This window comes from Microcaecilia unicolor, chromosome 7, assembly GCF_901765095.1.
Source record: "Microcaecilia unicolor chromosome 7, aMicUni1.1, whole genome shotgun sequence".
Lineage (NCBI taxonomy): Eukaryota > Metazoa > Chordata > Amphibia > Gymnophiona > Siphonopidae > Microcaecilia > Microcaecilia unicolor.
In genome coordinates this window covers 287,923,883-287,942,035 of record NC_044037.1, presented here as the reverse complement: position 1 = coordinate 287,942,035, position 18,153 = coordinate 287,923,883, and the positions used below count along the sequence as shown (strand labels likewise).

At 44.3% G+C, this 18,153-nt stretch overlaps 1 protein-coding gene across 1 annotated transcript in view; it reads right to left on the bottom strand.

The window, feature by feature from the left end:
- Positions 1-278: 278 nt before the first annotated feature.
- Positions 279-18,153, bottom strand: part of GLI2 (GLI family zinc finger 2) — a 435,831-nt gene continuing 417,956 nt past the window's right edge. Inside the window, exons 13-14 of the mRNA XM_030210087.1 lie at positions 8,104-8,440; positions 279-3,545 (exon numbers count right to left, since the gene is read on the bottom strand). Of these exons, the coding sequence (XP_030065947.1) occupies positions 1,186-3,545; positions 8,104-8,440 (2,697 nt within the window). The 3' untranslated portion in view covers positions 279-1,185. The remainder of the gene's footprint in view (positions 3,546-8,103; positions 8,441-18,153) is intronic.

Sequence of the window (18,153 nt, the reverse complement as noted above, 5' to 3'; positions counted from 1 at the left end):
TTTTGGGTGGGCCTAGGCAAGAGATGGGTGGGCACCAAGTGTTCTCCACCCCACCCAAAAAAATGCTTCTCTCCACCATGGCAGTCTGCAGCAGGCAGGCGCTGAAAACTGAGAATGTGCAGGTGTCGGTATCGTGGGAGTAGCATTTTCATTACTATCAGGGGGAAGTCTTCAGCTAGCAGAGATTGGGATCCCCACCAGCTACTACTAAATGTGTATTACTGTTGGGTGGGCCTGAGCCCCATGTGGGTGGGCCCTGGCCCACCCCACCCCACCTGTGGCTACGCCACTGGCCCAGAGGTTCTGTGAGGCTTCCATAGCGATTTCTGCATAAGAAGAATCTAACCCTGATCACAATGTGTATTAAAAAGCCCTCTCAAACCACACAAATCATCTAGGAGTCAGTACTAGAGTATATTTTTGATTTGGTACCAACTTACTGGCATCGAAAAAAGAACACAATAAGTTCTGGTGTCTTGGATAAACCCAGCAAATGCCATATTTGACAAAAATGTGACTTAAATGCACGGTTCAAACATCCATAGAAATATAAGTTGCCGGCAACACATACTGTATATGTACTTTCATGACATGGCCTTTCCTACTTACCATTAAAGCTTAGTAAGGCACTTTCCAAAAGCTGTCATAGACCAATGTTTCTATTGTGACACATTATACAGTACAAAGAATAATTCTGTAAAATAATACTGCAAGAATTTCATGGTTTTTTGTCTTTCCTAAAATGAATAACGAAACACTAATCTTTGCGAAGCAGAGAACATATTATGGCTTTTGGATTCATACCACCATTTTTGTATTCTAGAGCATGTCAAGTTAAAATACGTTTGAAACAAAACACATGATTAACTAATACAAGGACAAAAAAAAAAATGCCATTTCAAAAAACAAAACAAAACACATTTGGACTATTTACACCAAAGGACAAATCGTTTGTATGCATTATTTCAGCCTGATTTGGGCGTTTATCGGTTCTCTAAAGAAAGACAAAAATATTACAATTACATACCAGTCATAGGTTAGCTGTCTGTACAGATATTTAAGAACTGATTCCCTCTAAATGTTTGTCGAAAATCTACCCTAGAGAAGTTATTTTTAAAATACACATTCGTTAACACCACTTGGCACGGCATTCCTGGAACACTTTTGCATGGTTGTAGGTTTACGTTAGGACATCAAGTTGAGGAATTTACTCTCTTCAGCTAGACTTGTTAACATGGAACTCATGTCTCCTATTGCCATGTTGCTTATCCCATGCGAGATGGACGGCAGCGTCACAGAGTTCCGGGGAGTTGTCAGGCGTGAGGAGCTCTGGGAGAGATTTTGCAGAATACTAGGGCTCAGGGTTCCTGACAGTAGGCTCTGATGGTCACTATCATCCATCATAGCATCAAAATCAATTGCGGGAGGCTGCTCCAAACCCTGGGAGTCCACTGTGCTCGAGACTTGATTAACCCCTGGTGATGGCATGGCAGCTGCTTTATTGTGTGATGCACACTGTTGTTGTCCTGTTGAGCATTCTACATGATTATCAAAGTTTCCATTTTGTTCATACATGTGGATTTGACCAGAGTAATACATCAAACTATTGTCTCCTGAATTTGGTGCACATTGCTGAGGCTGTGTTGATACCAGACCACATGGTTTGGGTATAGCTTCTACTGTTGTCTGGCCTGGATTCATGTCACTCAAGAGATGTTGACTCCCCAAATATCCCATTTGCTGTAATGAGTGTAGCCCTCGATGTCTGTTCACTGGACTTGGAGCAATTGGAGGTCGCGGTTGTAGCATTCCATGAGTGAAGGTCTGTCCTGTTGAATCCATTGTGTTCTGCTGGGGAGCTATAAAGTTTTGCTGATTTGAGGTCATGGAAGGGTTTTGATGAAAGCCATCCTGACGTAATGAAAAATTCATGCGATTGGATTGAGATGAATCATTTTGGAAAGCTGGTTCATTGACAGTTGGGTTTAGCATTGCTTGTTCTCTATTAGATGTGGCCATTAATGATGGATTGGTGATGGTATCCATTTGCTGAGAATGGGCATGATTTCCAGACTTGCTTATCAAGTTACTACATGAAGGAGAAAGCTGGTTTTGATCTCTGTTCATGGTGTTTGGGCTTATCATTTGTTGAGCATGGGCATATCCTTGATGAGGGCTCATTTCAGGATTGAGGTTCGGACACTGGTTTATATGCTGTTGTCTTTGCTGTACATGATTTTGTCTTTGTGAATTTATAATCTGGTTCCTTGGGGAAAGGTTTTGCTGAACTACGTTCATGTTGCTTTGATTTATCTGCAACATCTGATGATTAAAATTCTGATAGTGACCAAAATTCTGCTTCTGTTGGACAACAGCTAAATTTCCTTGAGAAAACTGTTGCTTTGACAGATTAGATGTGATATCAACAGTACCTGAGCTCACCTCATTCCACTGGACCGGCATGTTATTTTTATTTATGTTTGAAGAAGCTTCAAGGCCAATCTGACAGTCTGTTATGGTTGAACCAGAATGGTTCATATTTCCATCAGTCATAGCCATTCTTCGTTGACTGTGCAAATTCTGATTCTGCAGTTTCATGTTACCCTGGAAGTTCTGCATTTGGTTACTGTAATCTATGTTATTTTCTTCAGCAGTTCTACTGTTCTGAGATTTGATATATTGCACTACGTCATCAGGCAGCATAATGTCATCCTCTCCACCATGGCCATCTGCATTACCCCCCATTGATTCCATAGCTATATTTTCACTAATACTGGGTGGCCGTGGTGAATAGATGTGTCTGTGAAGACTGCTGTCGGAATGTGTGTAGTTCTGTAGGGCAAAATTCCTTCTGTCGGCAGCATATGGTGGATAGAGTGGATTCATATTGTTCATGCTGTTGAAACGTTGAACTGTTGGAAGGGACAACGGATCAACTGTTAGCCTCCTTACTGGATCACTTGCACGTCTTGAACTGTTTCCTGGCACTTCCTGTGGAAATACCGTTGATGCCACATAGCCACATGTACCACCGTCACTACTACGTCGTGGACCAGAAGGCAAAGGAAATGGAGGCAAAGCAGACCCTGGTCCATCCAGGAGAGAGATCTTATTTCTCAAACTCATTCTGTCCATATTAGGTAGGGGAGTTGGGGGAGGGCCACCGGTGGCTGCAGCGTACTTGGCTTTTAGCCTGTATTGCTGAGCCGGTGTGAGGTTAAGAAGACTTGTCATTCCGTTACACTGGCTGGCGTCACTTGATCGACGTGACGCGTCTGTAGAAATGGGGTCATAAGAATCTGCAGAACTCACATTATTAGGTCGACCTCCATGTTGTGAGGCTTCACTGGAACGGCGGCTAGAAAAGTAAGGGGAAATACCCGATGACCTACGGCTGACGGTGTAAGCTGAGCTCATAGTACTTGTTGTACTATCACGGCGTTCATTGAGTTGATTCAACGTTGTGACCTCATTAAAAGACAGCTCCATTATTCTCAAATTAGGCAAGGTACCAGTTGAACCATCAATATTTTCCAGCAATGAACCTGGAAGGGGCAAAAAAAAAGATTCCATTAGCTAAAAGGTTTAGAGGTATTTTTAGTAGAATATCAGATTTACTTTGGATAAAGTACCATTTCTGTGACATATGTGATTTTTATGTTTTTGTTCCCTGTATAGTTTGTCGGCAGGAGGAAATCATCCGAGCAGGTGGCTTGGAGTGAGGAACCACAAAGGCTTGTATTCAAACAGCACGTGTCCACACCCTGATTATTCTGAACCACTGCATCCCATAATTCTTACAATTAGTCTTTTGACTGTGCAGACCTATCATTATACTTGTCTGATCTGTGTTTGGGTCCCAGCTGAAATGTACTAAAAGTAAACCATGAATTCAGAAAGGCAGTCATCAGTTAGATGAAGGTCTGTGTTACTCACTACCTCAGGAATGCTGTTTTGGTCATGGGAGTGTAGATGGCCTCCAGAGCATACACTACATAACTCTTTTTAAATTTAGGAGGACAGTACAAAAGAACATAAGTATTGCCATACTGGGTCAGACCGAAGGTCCATCAAGCCCAGCATCCTGTTTCAAACAGTGGCCAATCCAGGTCACAAGTGCCTGGTAAGATCCAAAAGCAGTACAATACATTTTATGCTGCTTTCCCCCCAAAGTCCATTTTAATAATGGCTTATTATTAGGATTTATTTACCGCCTTTTTGAAGGAATTCACTCAAGGCGGTGTACAGTAAGAATAGATCAAACATGAGCAATAGACAACTACAGCAGTAAAAATATTCAACTAACAATACAAAGTATGGCACGGTATACTACTTGCAATGTCAACGCAATACATCATAGAACATTATAATTATGGACTTTTCTTTTAGGAAGTTAGCCAAACCCTTTTTTAAACCCTGCTAAGCTAACTGCTTTTACCACATTCTCCGGCAACGAATTCCAGATTTTAATTAGACGTCGAGTGAAGAAATATTTTCTCTGATTCATTTTAAATTTATTAATATATTAATTAATACATTAAGAATTAAGGAGATACTAAAGCAGCAGTGTGTTTCATTCACTCAACAGTGGTCAGTTTAAGAAAGAAAGCACTGAGATACAGCAGTGGTTTCCCCCGTGTCCATCTCAATAAGAGATTATGGACTTTTCCTCCAGGAACCTGTCCTTTCTAAAATGCCGCTCTATATATATATTTTTTTCTCTTAGTTGATTATGTATTTATTATTTAGTTTTGTAAACAATCAGAGTCATATTTAGCCTGCGGCAGTAAGTGACTTGCAAGTGACTTCTTGTCATGGGCTGGCCTAACCCCAGATATTCAATGCCACTGACACAGAAGTACCGGGCATTGGACGATATTCACACCAGGCCCGGTTAACTGGGTGAATAGCTTTATGTGATTACTTAACCTAGGGTTACCATATGTGAAGTTTTACTCAGATATGTCCTCTTTTTGAGGGCACTGCGGGACATCTGGGTGGGTTTTTCCAGCCTGCCTGTTTGTCCGGGTTTGCAGGCAAGTGGGCAGGCTGGCTGGCGGGCCTCAGGGTGTCCTCTCCTCCCCTACCTTATCATACTCTGGTGGTAGGGTTACCATATGTCCAGATTTACCCGGACATGTCCTCTTTTTGAGGGCATGTCCAGGCAACCGGGCGGGTTTTGCCAATCTGCCCGTTTGTCCGGATTTCTGGACAAACGGGCAGGCTGGTGGGTGGGCTGTCGTATAGCACGGCCCGCCCGCCTGCCCGTTTGTCCAGAAATCCGGACAAATGGGCAGATTGCTAGCCTCCCCTCCCCTTACTTACTAGTGCCCTGGTGGTCTAGTGACCTCTTCCGCCTTCGGGGCAGGAAACAGCCCCCTCTTTCCTGCCCAGAGTGCTGCCCTGCACGCATCCTTGCTGGTGGTGATCCTCGGCACCGATTCAAAATGGCTGCTGAGAGTTGAAGTGACCTCGCGAGACTTCAACTCTCGGCGGCCATTTTGAATCGGCGCCGAGGATCACCAACAGGAAGGATGCATGCAGGGCAGCACTCTGGGCAGGAAAGAGGAGGCTCTTTCCTGCCCTGAAGAGGTCACTAGACCACCAGGACAGTAGTAAGGGGAGGGGGGTGACAGGGGGGGGCGAAGGTGTATGTGACGGGGCGGAGCAAGGGGAAAATGTGACAGGGGGCGGAGTGAGGGTTGACAGGGGGCAGGGCGGGGCATGTGTCCTCCTTTTTGGGGGACAAAATATGGTAACCCTATCTGGTGGTCTAGTGGTCTCTTTGGGGAAGGAACCAGTTAGTAGACTGAATATTATCACTAACCGGCTACATTGATGATTCGCCCTAACTCCACCCCTGGCCCGCCTCTAACCTAGCTGGTTAGCGGAGACATCCGGCGGCACTGACTGGTTAAGTGCTGCTGAAAATTGGCAGCTAGTTAACTCAGTGAGGTTTAATTGGGCAGGAGCCCTTTAAAATTACCTTTGTAAAGTAATTTTTCCAGTGTTTTTACATATAAAGATATCCTCTATCATGTTTCCCTAACCCCGCCCAAACATTTTTATGTATAAAATTGCCTCTTATTTTGTTCATTTTAGGTTTATTGTGAAGCTGTAACTTCCTGGTTTATTTAACTAACCAATGGCTGTACAGCATGGCGACTTCCTTGATTTTAATCCAATCAGTGGCAACAAGTTTTAAAGTCCACTCCTACCTGGGTTTTATCCCCAATGTGAGATTTGTACTATTTAATCCTAAGAATTGTAATTTTTAGCATACTCCCAGTGTTTTCATAGGCATGGATTTATTTATATGTGTGAGATTCTGGCAAGCCTAAACATTTGTTTTCCATACAAGTTTCATTATGAGATTTGGCTGGTTCTCATAATTTTATCTAGATGGTTATCTATCCTTCCTTTTATGGGAGGCTTGTACTATACAACTCCTAAAGGTTTTATTTTCTGATATTTTTACCTGTAGTGTAGCCAGACAGCCAATTTAGACTGGGCTCAAGCCCAAAGAAGGTAGGCCCGAAAATACATTTCTTATCCCTCTCGTGCCCCCCTAAACCAAAATAAGTACCTGAGCTGGCAAGTCTGTCTGCCAGCTGAAGACTTCCAGCAGACAGGGCCGCCGAGAGGGGGGGCGGGGGCATAATTCCCTGGGCCTGGCCTCCAAAGGGGGGGCCCGGGCCTGGCGCCAGCAAGCTTCTTCCTGCCTGCCTGCCTCTAGGTCTGTCCTCTCCCCTGATTCCCGCGTGCCACTCAGGACCTGGATGATTGCATTAGTGTGATATGCCATTAATGCAATCATCTGGGTCTTGACTCCTGGCAGCCACTGCTCCCCCCTCTCCAACCCCCCCGAGGTCGCCGCCGCCGCTCCCCCCCTCCGTCCGCCACCGGGCCAGGCCCCCTGCATTGAAATCGCAGTCTCACCTCCGTGAAAGCAGTGCTGCAGGTAGCAGAATGCCTCCCTTCGGCCATCCTTCCCTCCTTGTGTCCCGCCCTCGCGGGAGTTACGACAGACGAGGGTGGGACACAGGGAGGGAAGGAGGGCTGAAGGGAGGCGTTCTGATGCCTACAGCGCTGCTTTCACGGAGGTGAGACTGCGATTTCAATGCAGGTGGCACTGCTGAAATTCACAGTTAGGGGAAGATTCTACATATGGTACCTAAAACAAAATCGGCGCTGAAATCAGTGCTAAGCGTATTCTATAATCGGCGCTTAAACGTAGGCATCGATTACAGAATACGCTAATTGATATTTCAGTGCCTAAATCTACGTGCATCTATTTACACCAATGAAACATGGCGTAAATCTCAGCTCATAGATTTAGACGCACTGGGCTATATTCTATAACTAGGTGCCTATATTTCATAATGCCCACAAAATGCCCATTTCCCCGCCTATAACCACACCCCTCTTTGACTGTAAAAGGGCCCCTTTATTGGGGGTATTCTGGAGGCAGAGTCAGCACTTGGCCACTTAAGTGCTGATATTCAGCCTTTAAAGCGGCCAAGTTTAGCGCATAAACGGGACCACATAAAAGTCCATCCTATTTTTATGCGCTAGCCCATGGCCTTTTAAGTTCTGAATATCGACTATGTGTTAGCAGGCTTAAAAATAACGGGATATTCAAAGTTGAAGCCCGCACAGGTCCCGGCTTGACTACCCGAAAATAACCATCAGCGGTGAGCAAAATGCTCGCTCCTGATGTCCAATTATAAATTCTCATAGGATAATTCTTGGAGGGGTGCTGTTGGACTTATCATGATTGAGTTAAATTATCAACGTTTAAAGGGTAGAAGGGCTCTAGGACCCTGAAACATAAGAGGTGGGGTGTTACCCAAGACTGAAGATTCACCTAGGACACCTAATAACCTTGCACCAGGCTCTAGGTCAGCCTGATTTACCAGACAACTGGCTGACAGGCCAAAGTGAAACCACGCACTGGAAATTCTTTTTATCAACAAGGTACCCAGTCAAAATGTTTCCACCAAACAGGGAAAAACGTTTGGCTATTGGAATTTAGCTTGGCAAATCTTTAGACTATGGATGTTCCTCAAAAGGCTGAACTGTCTTCCTGAAGATTAACCTTACCGTTGCCTGATATGGGAGGGAGCTTGATGTTTCTGTTTTGCGGAGCTGGGCACATCCAAGAGCAGGAATCCTTGACAGTCTTCAGCTTCTCTTTCTTGAGCTGTTCCAGTTTGTGCATGGCTGTCATGTGTTTCCTCAGCTGGAGGTTGAATGTTGAAGTACCAGATGAAACTGTTGAGTCCACAACAGGAGCGCTGTCATCTAATGCGGTCAGGTCTCCCAGGCTCCCCCCACTCAGCATGTTGAGGTCTACTCCGCTGTCATTGTTGTTGGAACTGCCAAGCGGTGATGGTTCACTGCTGCATGACGACTGGCCACCAGGGCTGGACTGATACGTCTAGCAAAGAACAGGCATAGAAGGGGATGTTAGTTTCCATGACTATAAATAATAGCATGACACGACGCATATGAGAGTCCTACCAAATCCATGGACTGCTGGATAAGAGTTAGGATTTTTCTTGTCTTCAGTATTCCCTGAAATCTCATAGGCAGAGAATAATGCTCTTCCTGATTGTTTTAGACTCGTTACTATGCTCTACTGATCTGAGCAACACATGGAGCCATAGACAACACATTATTACAGTGCTAAACCTTCTCATCTCTTGCATGAACAAAGTCAAAACTTTGGGGGTCAAGTTTCAGCAGTGTGCATCGCTTTAAAAAGGATAAGATATACATTTGAAGTGATCCACATCTGCAGCATGTGTAACTTCATATGGGTTTTCTTATTCCTATAAAGTTAGACCTGCTATTTGTGAGTTGACATGTGTACATTTAGGTGGTCATTTTTAGAAGGCTTGCATGGCATTTATATAGGGAAATTCCCTGCAAGTATAAACAGTGATTTAAGAAAGCTGCTATTTCCACATTCAGATCTGCAGCTTACATAGTTTGGGGGGGGGGGGGGGGGGGGGGGGGGGGAGATGTTGTGGGCACATTTGGGCAAACTGGCACATTTTATATCTATTCTCAATTTCACCATGGCTGTATATACAAATGCTTTTTAAAAAATTTGGATGTCAGCATTTATACTTGTTCCAAGACAGGCTAAGGGCCCTGTTTACTAAACAGCGTTATAGGCGCGTTAATGTTTTTAACGCACGTTAACCATATACGTGCCTACAATATCTCTATAGGCGCCTACATAGTTATCACATGCGATAAGTGTTGGCACGCTAAAAAAACACTGACGCACCTAAGTAAACAGGGCCCTAAGTGTCATCTAACAGTTTGTTCGGACCTGGGTTTTCACCTGTAATTGAAGGGGCAACTAAAACCACCTGAAAATTTCATAAGAGTTCTTTAACTTTCGGAGATCACCGAAGACCAGCTTGTTCAACAAGGCAATACCATAATGATCCACCCTAACTAGCAGACAATGGAAATTAAGCCTCAACTGGATAAAACCTATTACTCTATAATTGACTACCAAGGCCTACTCTACCACGAATGAACTTCAACGCAGTACCGCCCTCTTATTCCGAATCTGAACTCCTTATATTTGACTGTTTAATCCACTATGAGGGGCATAATCAAACGAAAACGTCTATCTCATGGGCGTTTATCTCCGAGAACGGTCCGTGAAGGGGCAGACCGAACCGTATTTTTGAAAAAAAAAATAGACGTCCATGTTTTATTCGACAATTTGTGAGCTGGGCGTTTTTGTTTTTCAGCGATAATGGAAAATGAAAGCGCCCAGCTCAAAAACGAATAATCCAAGACATTTGTTCGTGGGAGGGGCCAGGATTCGTAGTGCACTGGTCCCCCTCACATGCCAGGACACCAACCGGGCACCCTAGGGGGCACTTTTACAAAAACAAAAAAAAAAGTAAAAGAGCTCCCAGGTGCATAGCACCCTTCCCTTGTGTGTTGAGCCCCCCCAAATCCCCCTCAAAACCCACTGCCCACAAGTCTACACCATTACTATAGCCCTAAGGGGTGAAGGGGGCACCTACATGTGGGTACAGTGGGTATGGGGGGTTGGACGACTAAGCATTAAGCAGCACAATTGTAACAGGTAGGGGGGAGGGGAAGGGCCTGGGTCCACCTGCCTGAAGTCCACTGCACCCCCTAACAACTGCTCCAGGGACCTGCATACTGCTGCCAGGGAGGTGGGTATGACATTTGAGGGTGAAAATAAAAAGTTGTGAAACATTTTTTGTGGTGGGAGGGGGTTAGTGACCACTGGGGGAGTCAGGGGAGGTCATCCCCGGTTCCCTCTGGTGGTAATCTGGTCATTTAGGGCACTTTTTGGGGCCTTATTCGTGAAAAAACAGGGTCCAGGAAAAGTGCCCTAAATTCTAGCTACAAACGCATACTTTTTTTCCATTATCGGCGAAAGGCGCCCATCTCTGTTCGGGTGATAACCATGCCCCAGTCCCGCCTTCACCACGCCTCCGACACGCCCCTGTCAACTTTGTACGCTTCCGCGATGGAGTGCAGTTGAAAACGTCCAAGTTCGGCTTTCGATTATACCGCGTTATTCGTTTTTGTGAGATAAACGTCCATCTCCCGATTTAGGTCGGAACTTGGGTGTTTTTCTCGTTCAATTATAAGCAGGTATGTCAATCAAGATCTTTAATGTAATACCACCTGTATCTCTCACTCTGGAAATGGCGATTGCCATGACGGAACAATGTAAGCCACATTGAGCCTGCAATAGGTGGGAAAATGTGGGATACAAATGCAATAAATAAATAAATTGGCTCCTTGAATGGTCCTGGACATCTAGTTTTCTTAAATCTGACACTTGCATATGCGATTGCTACTCTTTCTTGGAAAACGCGGTTCTTGTAAAATAGCTGCTGCCACTGTGTGTGACGCATTTCTGTAGTCTGTAGGTATTTTGCAATAGGATTTGCATCAGCTCGGGTACACATATAAAGTTATCGCATACCATGTAAATGAGTTTATCTTGTTGGGCAGACTGGATGGACCGTAAGGTCTTTATCTACCATCATGTACTATGTTACTCTTTGGGGTTCTACATGGAATGTTACTACTAATTGGGATTCCAGAATCTTGTAACTCTTTAGGATTCCAGAATCTTCAGAACTTTTAGTACAAGAACAGTGCTGGGCAGACTTCTATGGTCTGTGCCCTGAGAAAGACAAGGACAAATCAAACTCGGGTATACATATAAAGTATCACATACCATGTAAAATGAGTTTATCTTGGGCAGACTGGACCGTAAGGTCTTTATCTGCCATCATTTACTATGTTACTATGTTACCCTTTGGGGTTCTACTGGTAATTCAGCTGACCTTATTTTAAATTTTTAAATTTATAGATACTACAGGTGACGCCTCACGAAGCCCCCGGCTACACGATTTGAAAGCTCACAGGGGCTGGGCTGCTTCATCATAGGCAGTCACCTATACAGATTATTCTTTAATAATTTTCTTTTCTTTTACTTGTCCTTTGCTTATAAATTTTCACTTTACAAAACACTTAGCTCAAATCAAGACGCTGAATTTGACCACGACCAACGGTGGCCAGCGTTTCGTTATCTGCCTCAGGGTCACGTGGTCTGCGTCGATCTATAAAGAAAGGAATATAGTGAAAACTCCTGACCTTACAATTTAACACTCCTCCTAACTAACAAACAGTTTTCTTTTAGAACCTTAACTCTAAGAAACCTTAACTTCGGCGAGCCAGTAAAAGAAAAAAAATGGCCGCTATGGCTTAAATGTATAGTTGCGTCAGACGCCAGGGTAAGACTTGACCAATCAGCTTGTAGACAGTCACTCCCACAACCGAAAGCGGCCATTTTTTTCTTTTACTGGCTCGCCGAAGTTAAGGTTTCTTAGAGTTAAGGTTCTAAAAGAAAACTGTTTGTTAGTTAGGAGGAGTGTTAAATTGTAAGGTCAGGAGTTTTCACTATATTCCTTTCTTTATAGATCGACGCAGACCACGTGACCCTGAGGCAGATAACGAAACGCTGGCCACCGTTGGTCGTGGTCAAATTCAGCGTCTTGATTTGAGCTAAGTGTTTTGTAAAGTGAAAATTTATAAGCAAAGGACAAGTAAAAGAAAAGAAAATTATTAAAGAATAATCTGTATAGGTGACTGCCTATGATGAAGCAGCCCAGCCCCTGTGAGCTTTCAAATCGTGTAGCCGGGGGCTTCGTGAGGCGTCACCTGTAGTATCTATAAATTTAAAAATTTAAAATAAGGTCAGCTGAATTACCAGTAGATGTTTTGACTGTTCCTTTCCATCAATTCATATTGTTGTTTAAACAGAAAAATTGGAGGGATTTACCTTCATTCTATGTACCCTTTGGGGTTCTACATGGAATGTTGCTACTAATTGGGATTCCAGAATCTTGTAACTCTTTAGGATTCCAGAATCTTCAGAACTTTTAGTACAAGAACAGTGCTGGGCAGACTGCTATGGTCTGTGCCCTGAGAAAGGCAAGGACAAATCAAACTCGGGTATACATATAAAGTATCGCATACCATGTAAATGAGTTTATCTTGTTGGGCAGACTGGATGGACCGTACAGGTCTTTATCTGCCGTCATTTACTGTGTTACTATGTGATTTGAAGAAGAGGGCGTGGAAATGGGAGGGTCATGGCAGAATGGGGGCATTTCCTAAAATGAACATGTGTTATAAAATAATGGGGGTTATGCACCCGATCTAGGTGTGTATATCTGCACCATGTTTCAGTTGTCGAAATGGCCACATCTAAAGTTAATAACATATAACGCTCAGCTTCAGCTATACCCCTTAAATTTCATATCTCATTGGTCTGGTAGATTAAGACCCTTTAATTAGATCATCAGATCCGTGCATCTACCTCTATTATGGCTAAAATGAGCCAAGCATGTCTTGGAGGTAGTGACGTAATCCTCATCGATCTTCTAATCCTATTTTTCTATATTTTTCCAAAATTTTTCAATAACTTAAATATTCAGCTTATATATAGCTTGTACTTAGCTTTTTTTAATGTAATCCAATTACTCTTTTACTGTACTGCATGCGGCAGAGACACATCAGGGATGCCTTAAGGTAGCCCCAATGGGTGGGGATGGAAGAGTCTGGTGGGAGGGGAGAAGGTGGTTGCAATCAGTGTGTCTTCGGGGGGGCTATGGGGGAAGGGGAAGTCATTTCTTTTTTTTTCCTGTGCCAGCCCTTTTAAGATGACACCTGGGCGCATCAGATCACAAATTAGTGGCCTGATGCCCCTGGGCAGAAAAAGTAATACCAGCTTTGAGTTGGTGCTATTTTTCCGGGAATATTCACCACAAGCTGTGTTGTAATTTACATATAAAAGAGGGTGTTTAACATGCATTAAAGGGTAAAGAACATACACTATTACCTTTATGCACCTTAGTAACTATTCTCTCATATTGTCCGTTAGTACCATCCTTTGTATAGTGGCTTATTAAACGTTTCTCTTTTGAAAGTTTCTGGTCAATATTTCCCCAATGGCAGTAAACGCTGACCACTGCTGGCTAAATTAGGCCACGATATTCAATGCTGAGCCATGTCCAGGCACCAGCATTGAATATCGGCCTCGGGTTGGATTTGTTCAGGCCGCCAGAATTTATGTGTGTCCCAGCTGAATATTGGACAAGACCCGCATAAGCTGATTGTGCATGCCCTCCTCCTTCACCCCACCCTGGACCCAATGGCAGAGCCTCCCTCCCACCCCAAAACATTTCTGGCCCCATCCCACCCCTCTGACACAATTGCAAAGCCTCCTTCCAACCTCTCCTCTGCCCGACATATTCTCAGACCATTTCCCCTCCTCCCAGTGCTCCCTGATGGTCCAGTAGGTCAATTGGGGATGGAACAAACCCCACTCACTCTTGCCCCTACCTAAGCAGCTGATATTACTGCTAGAGGTCATGGTGGCCATTTTCACAATAGATCCAATAGGAACAGAAGCGAGTGAGGTTCACTCCTGCCCTCATTGCCTCATTGGACCACCAGGGACTATGGTAGGCTGTGGGGTGGAGGCCTGTCCTAACTGGGGAATGGAGTCTAATAAAGTGTCTGGGGGTGGGAGGGGGCAATTGGAGTTGACTAGGATGAGTGGGAGGGAGGGGAGGACACTATGGTCTGCTTTTTATGCTGTCCCACCTGCCTGGTGGGCTATGGGGGCATCGACACTGACTATTACTGGGACCTAGATAACTCCCGGCTCCATCTCCTGTACTGCCCCTCACCTGCCCCCTTCTAGCATGGCCGATGAGTGGCGATATTCCGGGGCAGGCCTAAGCATTGTAAACAAGCAGGAGGCTCTCCTGCCCGCTTTAAATCACTTCGACCCATTTGTCTTTCTGGTAGTTGAACTTGTCTTTTAAAAAAAAAAAAAAATGTTTTAAAACCAATAATTTCCATAGCTCACCTTAGTACCGACTGTCCTTAGGAAGGTTTAATAAAGAAGCAAAGCAAAAACAAAAAAAAATCATTAGGACAAACATGAAATTAGCAGAAATGTTAAGGTCTGTAAAACAGCGAGGACAAGACAAAACACAGAGCTGACAAGGAGCTACTTGGATTTAAACGGTCAGGTCTGTCATGAAACAGAAACTGCAACCAAACTTTCCCCTTATGGATGAACCGTTTTCCTTTCATCTATGCATGTAACATTTTATATACATAATTTTTTTTTTAAAACTACTTAAAAATGAATTTTTGCATGTAAAATCAAATATATGGACATTTCAAAACGAAACGAATGAAAAAAATATATGAAAATAAAAAAAAAAGGAAAATAAAATGAAAAAACAACGAGGCACAGGATGTTTACCCCGACTTCATACTATGAGATTGACGACAAAGGCTATGAGGTGATGGGTAGAACAGGGTTTACAGGGGCCCATCGAGATCAAAGTTAAACTGTAAGTCTGAATTCCACCGTAGCCCCTGTTTTACAGTGTTAGTTATTCCACTGTTATTAAAATGTTATTTTGTCCTAAAGCAGAACAGGTGAATTAATACTGCAGCACATACTCATTGTTCATGCCATGCTCCCTATCCGTTTCCGCATTCAGTTCAAACTCCTCTTTACTGACTTACAAATGCATTCACTCTGCAGCTCCTCAGTACCTCTCCACTCTCATCTCTCCCTACACTCCTCCCCGGGAACTCCGCTCACTGGGCAAATCTCTCTTATCTGCACCCTTCTCCTCCACCGCTAACTCCAGACTCCGTTCCTTCTATCTTGCTGCACCGTATGCCTGGAATAGACTTCCTGAGCCGGTAGGTCAAGCTCCATCTCTGGCCGCCTTCAAATCTAAGCTAAAAGCCCACCTTTTTGATGCTGCTTTTAACTCCTAACCCTTATTCACTTGTTCAGAACCCTTATTTTATCATCCTCACTTTAATATTCCCTTATCTCTTGTTTGTCCTGTTTGTCTGTCCTAATTAGATTGTAAGCTCTGTCGAGCAGGGACTGTCTCTTCATGTCCAAGTGTACAGTGCTGCATACGTCTAGTAGTGCTATTGAAATGATAAGTAGTAGTAGTAGTAGTAACTCCTAACCCTTACTCAATTGTTCAGTACTCATGTTTTATCATTCCCACCTTAGTAATTCCCTTATCCCTTATTTGCCTTGTTTGTCTGTCCTAATTAGATTGTAAGCTCTGTCAAGCAGGACTGTCACTTTACTGGCTTCCTATCCATTTCCTTATACAGTTCAAACTCCTCTTATTGACCTATAAGTGCATTCATTCTGCAGCTCCTCAGTATCTCTCCACTCTCATCTCTCCCTACATTCCTCCCAGGGAACTCCGCTCACTGGGCAAATCTCTCTTATCTGCACCCTTCTCCTCCACCGCTAACTCCAGACTCCGTTCCTTCTATCTTGCTGCACCGGATGCCTGGAATAAACTTCCTGAGCCAGTACGCCAAGCCTCATCTCTGGCCATCTTCAAATCTAGGCTAAAAACCCACCTCTTCGATGCTGCTTTTAACACCTAAACCTTGAACTGTCCCCTATCCCTTACTTGTCCTGTCTGTCTGTCGTAATTAGATTGTAAGCTCTATTGAGCAGGGACTGTCTCTCCATGTTCAAGTGTGAAGCGCTGCGTATGTCCGGTACCGCTATAGAAATGATAGGTAGCTGTAGTAGCTCTGCTTTCTCCTACGGGTCATTTTTACTTGATTTAAAAAACATTGCAAGTATGTCTCATATACAGTGTGTAAGGGATTTCAATTTCAGGTTTTAGCCAGTAAGCACTGATAGAAGACCCTGAATTGTAAAAAGTTTAAATCGGTATGTTTCTGGAGAGATCGGAAGGATTATAAAGGACGACATTGTTAGTGACCTTTGTTTCTCCTCAGGACCGAGGTCGTACCCTGTTCTTCAAGCTTAAAGATGGTCTGTTTAGGGATGGGAAGGTTTGGATTTATCAAGATCTGGGCAAAGCCACTCAGGACCACGGGAAGAAGGTTTTGGGTATGCACCCCCCAAGGCAGTTGTTCTTGGGGCTTTTGTTCCCAGTTACTCTTGTAAATGTCTGCTTACGTTATAAGATGTAAAATACATGTTCTATGAGTCTTCCAAGTTAAAATTTTGCTTTGAATTTAAGTAGCTGCTGGTTTGGTATCAACTTCTGTGACTTAAGGTTAATCAGGAGAATTTTACTGCTATAGCCATAATATTTTCACTTTTGTTATAATTCCTATTACTTTTCCCTCGTTCCTTCCTGGGTTTGTAGGCCCCTTGAAATTGTGTTCTTTAAATGTTTGTTGCCTTTTTGGAGGGGTTTGTCTATATGTTCATTTCTTTGTCAAGTATTGTACTTGATTTATTTTTAAATTCAATAAAAAATAAATACTTAAAAAATTAATATAGGGCTTTATTGTATAAACACTGGAAAATGCCATTCCCCTAATACTCCCTCACTCCTCCCCCAGCACTTTCACACCCCTCCTCAGTACTCTCTTACTCTCCTAATATTTTCACACCCCTCCCCCAGTACTCTCCTACTCCTCTCCTAGTATTCAAAACCCCTCCCCTAGTACTCTCATGCCCCTCCCCCAGTACTCTCCTACTCCTCTCCTAGTATTTTGCACCCCTCCCCAGTACTCTCCTACTCCTCTCCTTGTATTTTCACACCCCTCCCCTAGTACTCTCATGCCCCTCCCCCAGTACTCTCCTACTCCTCCCCAGTACTCTCCTACTCCTCCCCCAGTACTCTCTTACTCCTCTCCTAGTATTCAAAACCCCTCCCCTAGTACTCTCATGCACCTCCCCCAGTGTTCTCTCCTAGTATTCAAAACCCCTCCCCTAGTACTCTCATGCCCCTCCCCCGGTACTCTTTCTCCTCTCCTAGTATTTCACACCCCTCCCCCAATACTCGCCTACTCCTCCCTCAGTACTCTCCTACTCCTCTCCTAGTATTTTTGCACCCCTCCCCAGTACTCTCCTACTCCTCTCCCCAGTACTCTCTGACTCCTCTCCTAGTATTCTCACACCCCTCCCTAGTACTCTCATACCCCTCCCCCAGTGTTCTCGCACTCCTCCCCCAGTACTCTCCTTTTCCTCTCCTAGTATTTTCATACCCCTCCCCAGTGGTGTGCTGGAGCAGGCTCTCACAGGCTCGCGAGAGCCGTTTGTTAAGTTTTTAAGAATTTAGGGAGCCGGTTGTTAAAGTAGGCCTCCCCATGGCTACTTTAACAACTGACTCCCAAAATGTGGGCTTGGGCCCCCTCCTGAATTCTCTTTTACTTTGCTGGCAGTGATGCTGGCCCCATCAGCCAAGTAAATAGACTGCTGCTGCTCCCTGCTCCATGTTTCTGACTCTGAGCATCAGGCTGGGACTTTTCATGCAAGCGTAAGAAGGTTCCATCATGCTGCTCAGAGCCAGAAACAAGCAGCAGAGAATGGTGGCAGTCCATTTATTGGCTGGTGGGGCTCGGCAAAGGTATGCCTAGCGTGCCCGCACAAGGGAGGGGAGAGAGAGGCATGTATTCCCCCCAAAAAAAAGAATTTCAGGGCCGGCTATGCCTGGAGAGAGAGAGCCCGTTGTTAAAAATTTACCAGCACACCCCTGCCCCTCCCCCAATACTCTCCTACTCCTCCCTCAGTAC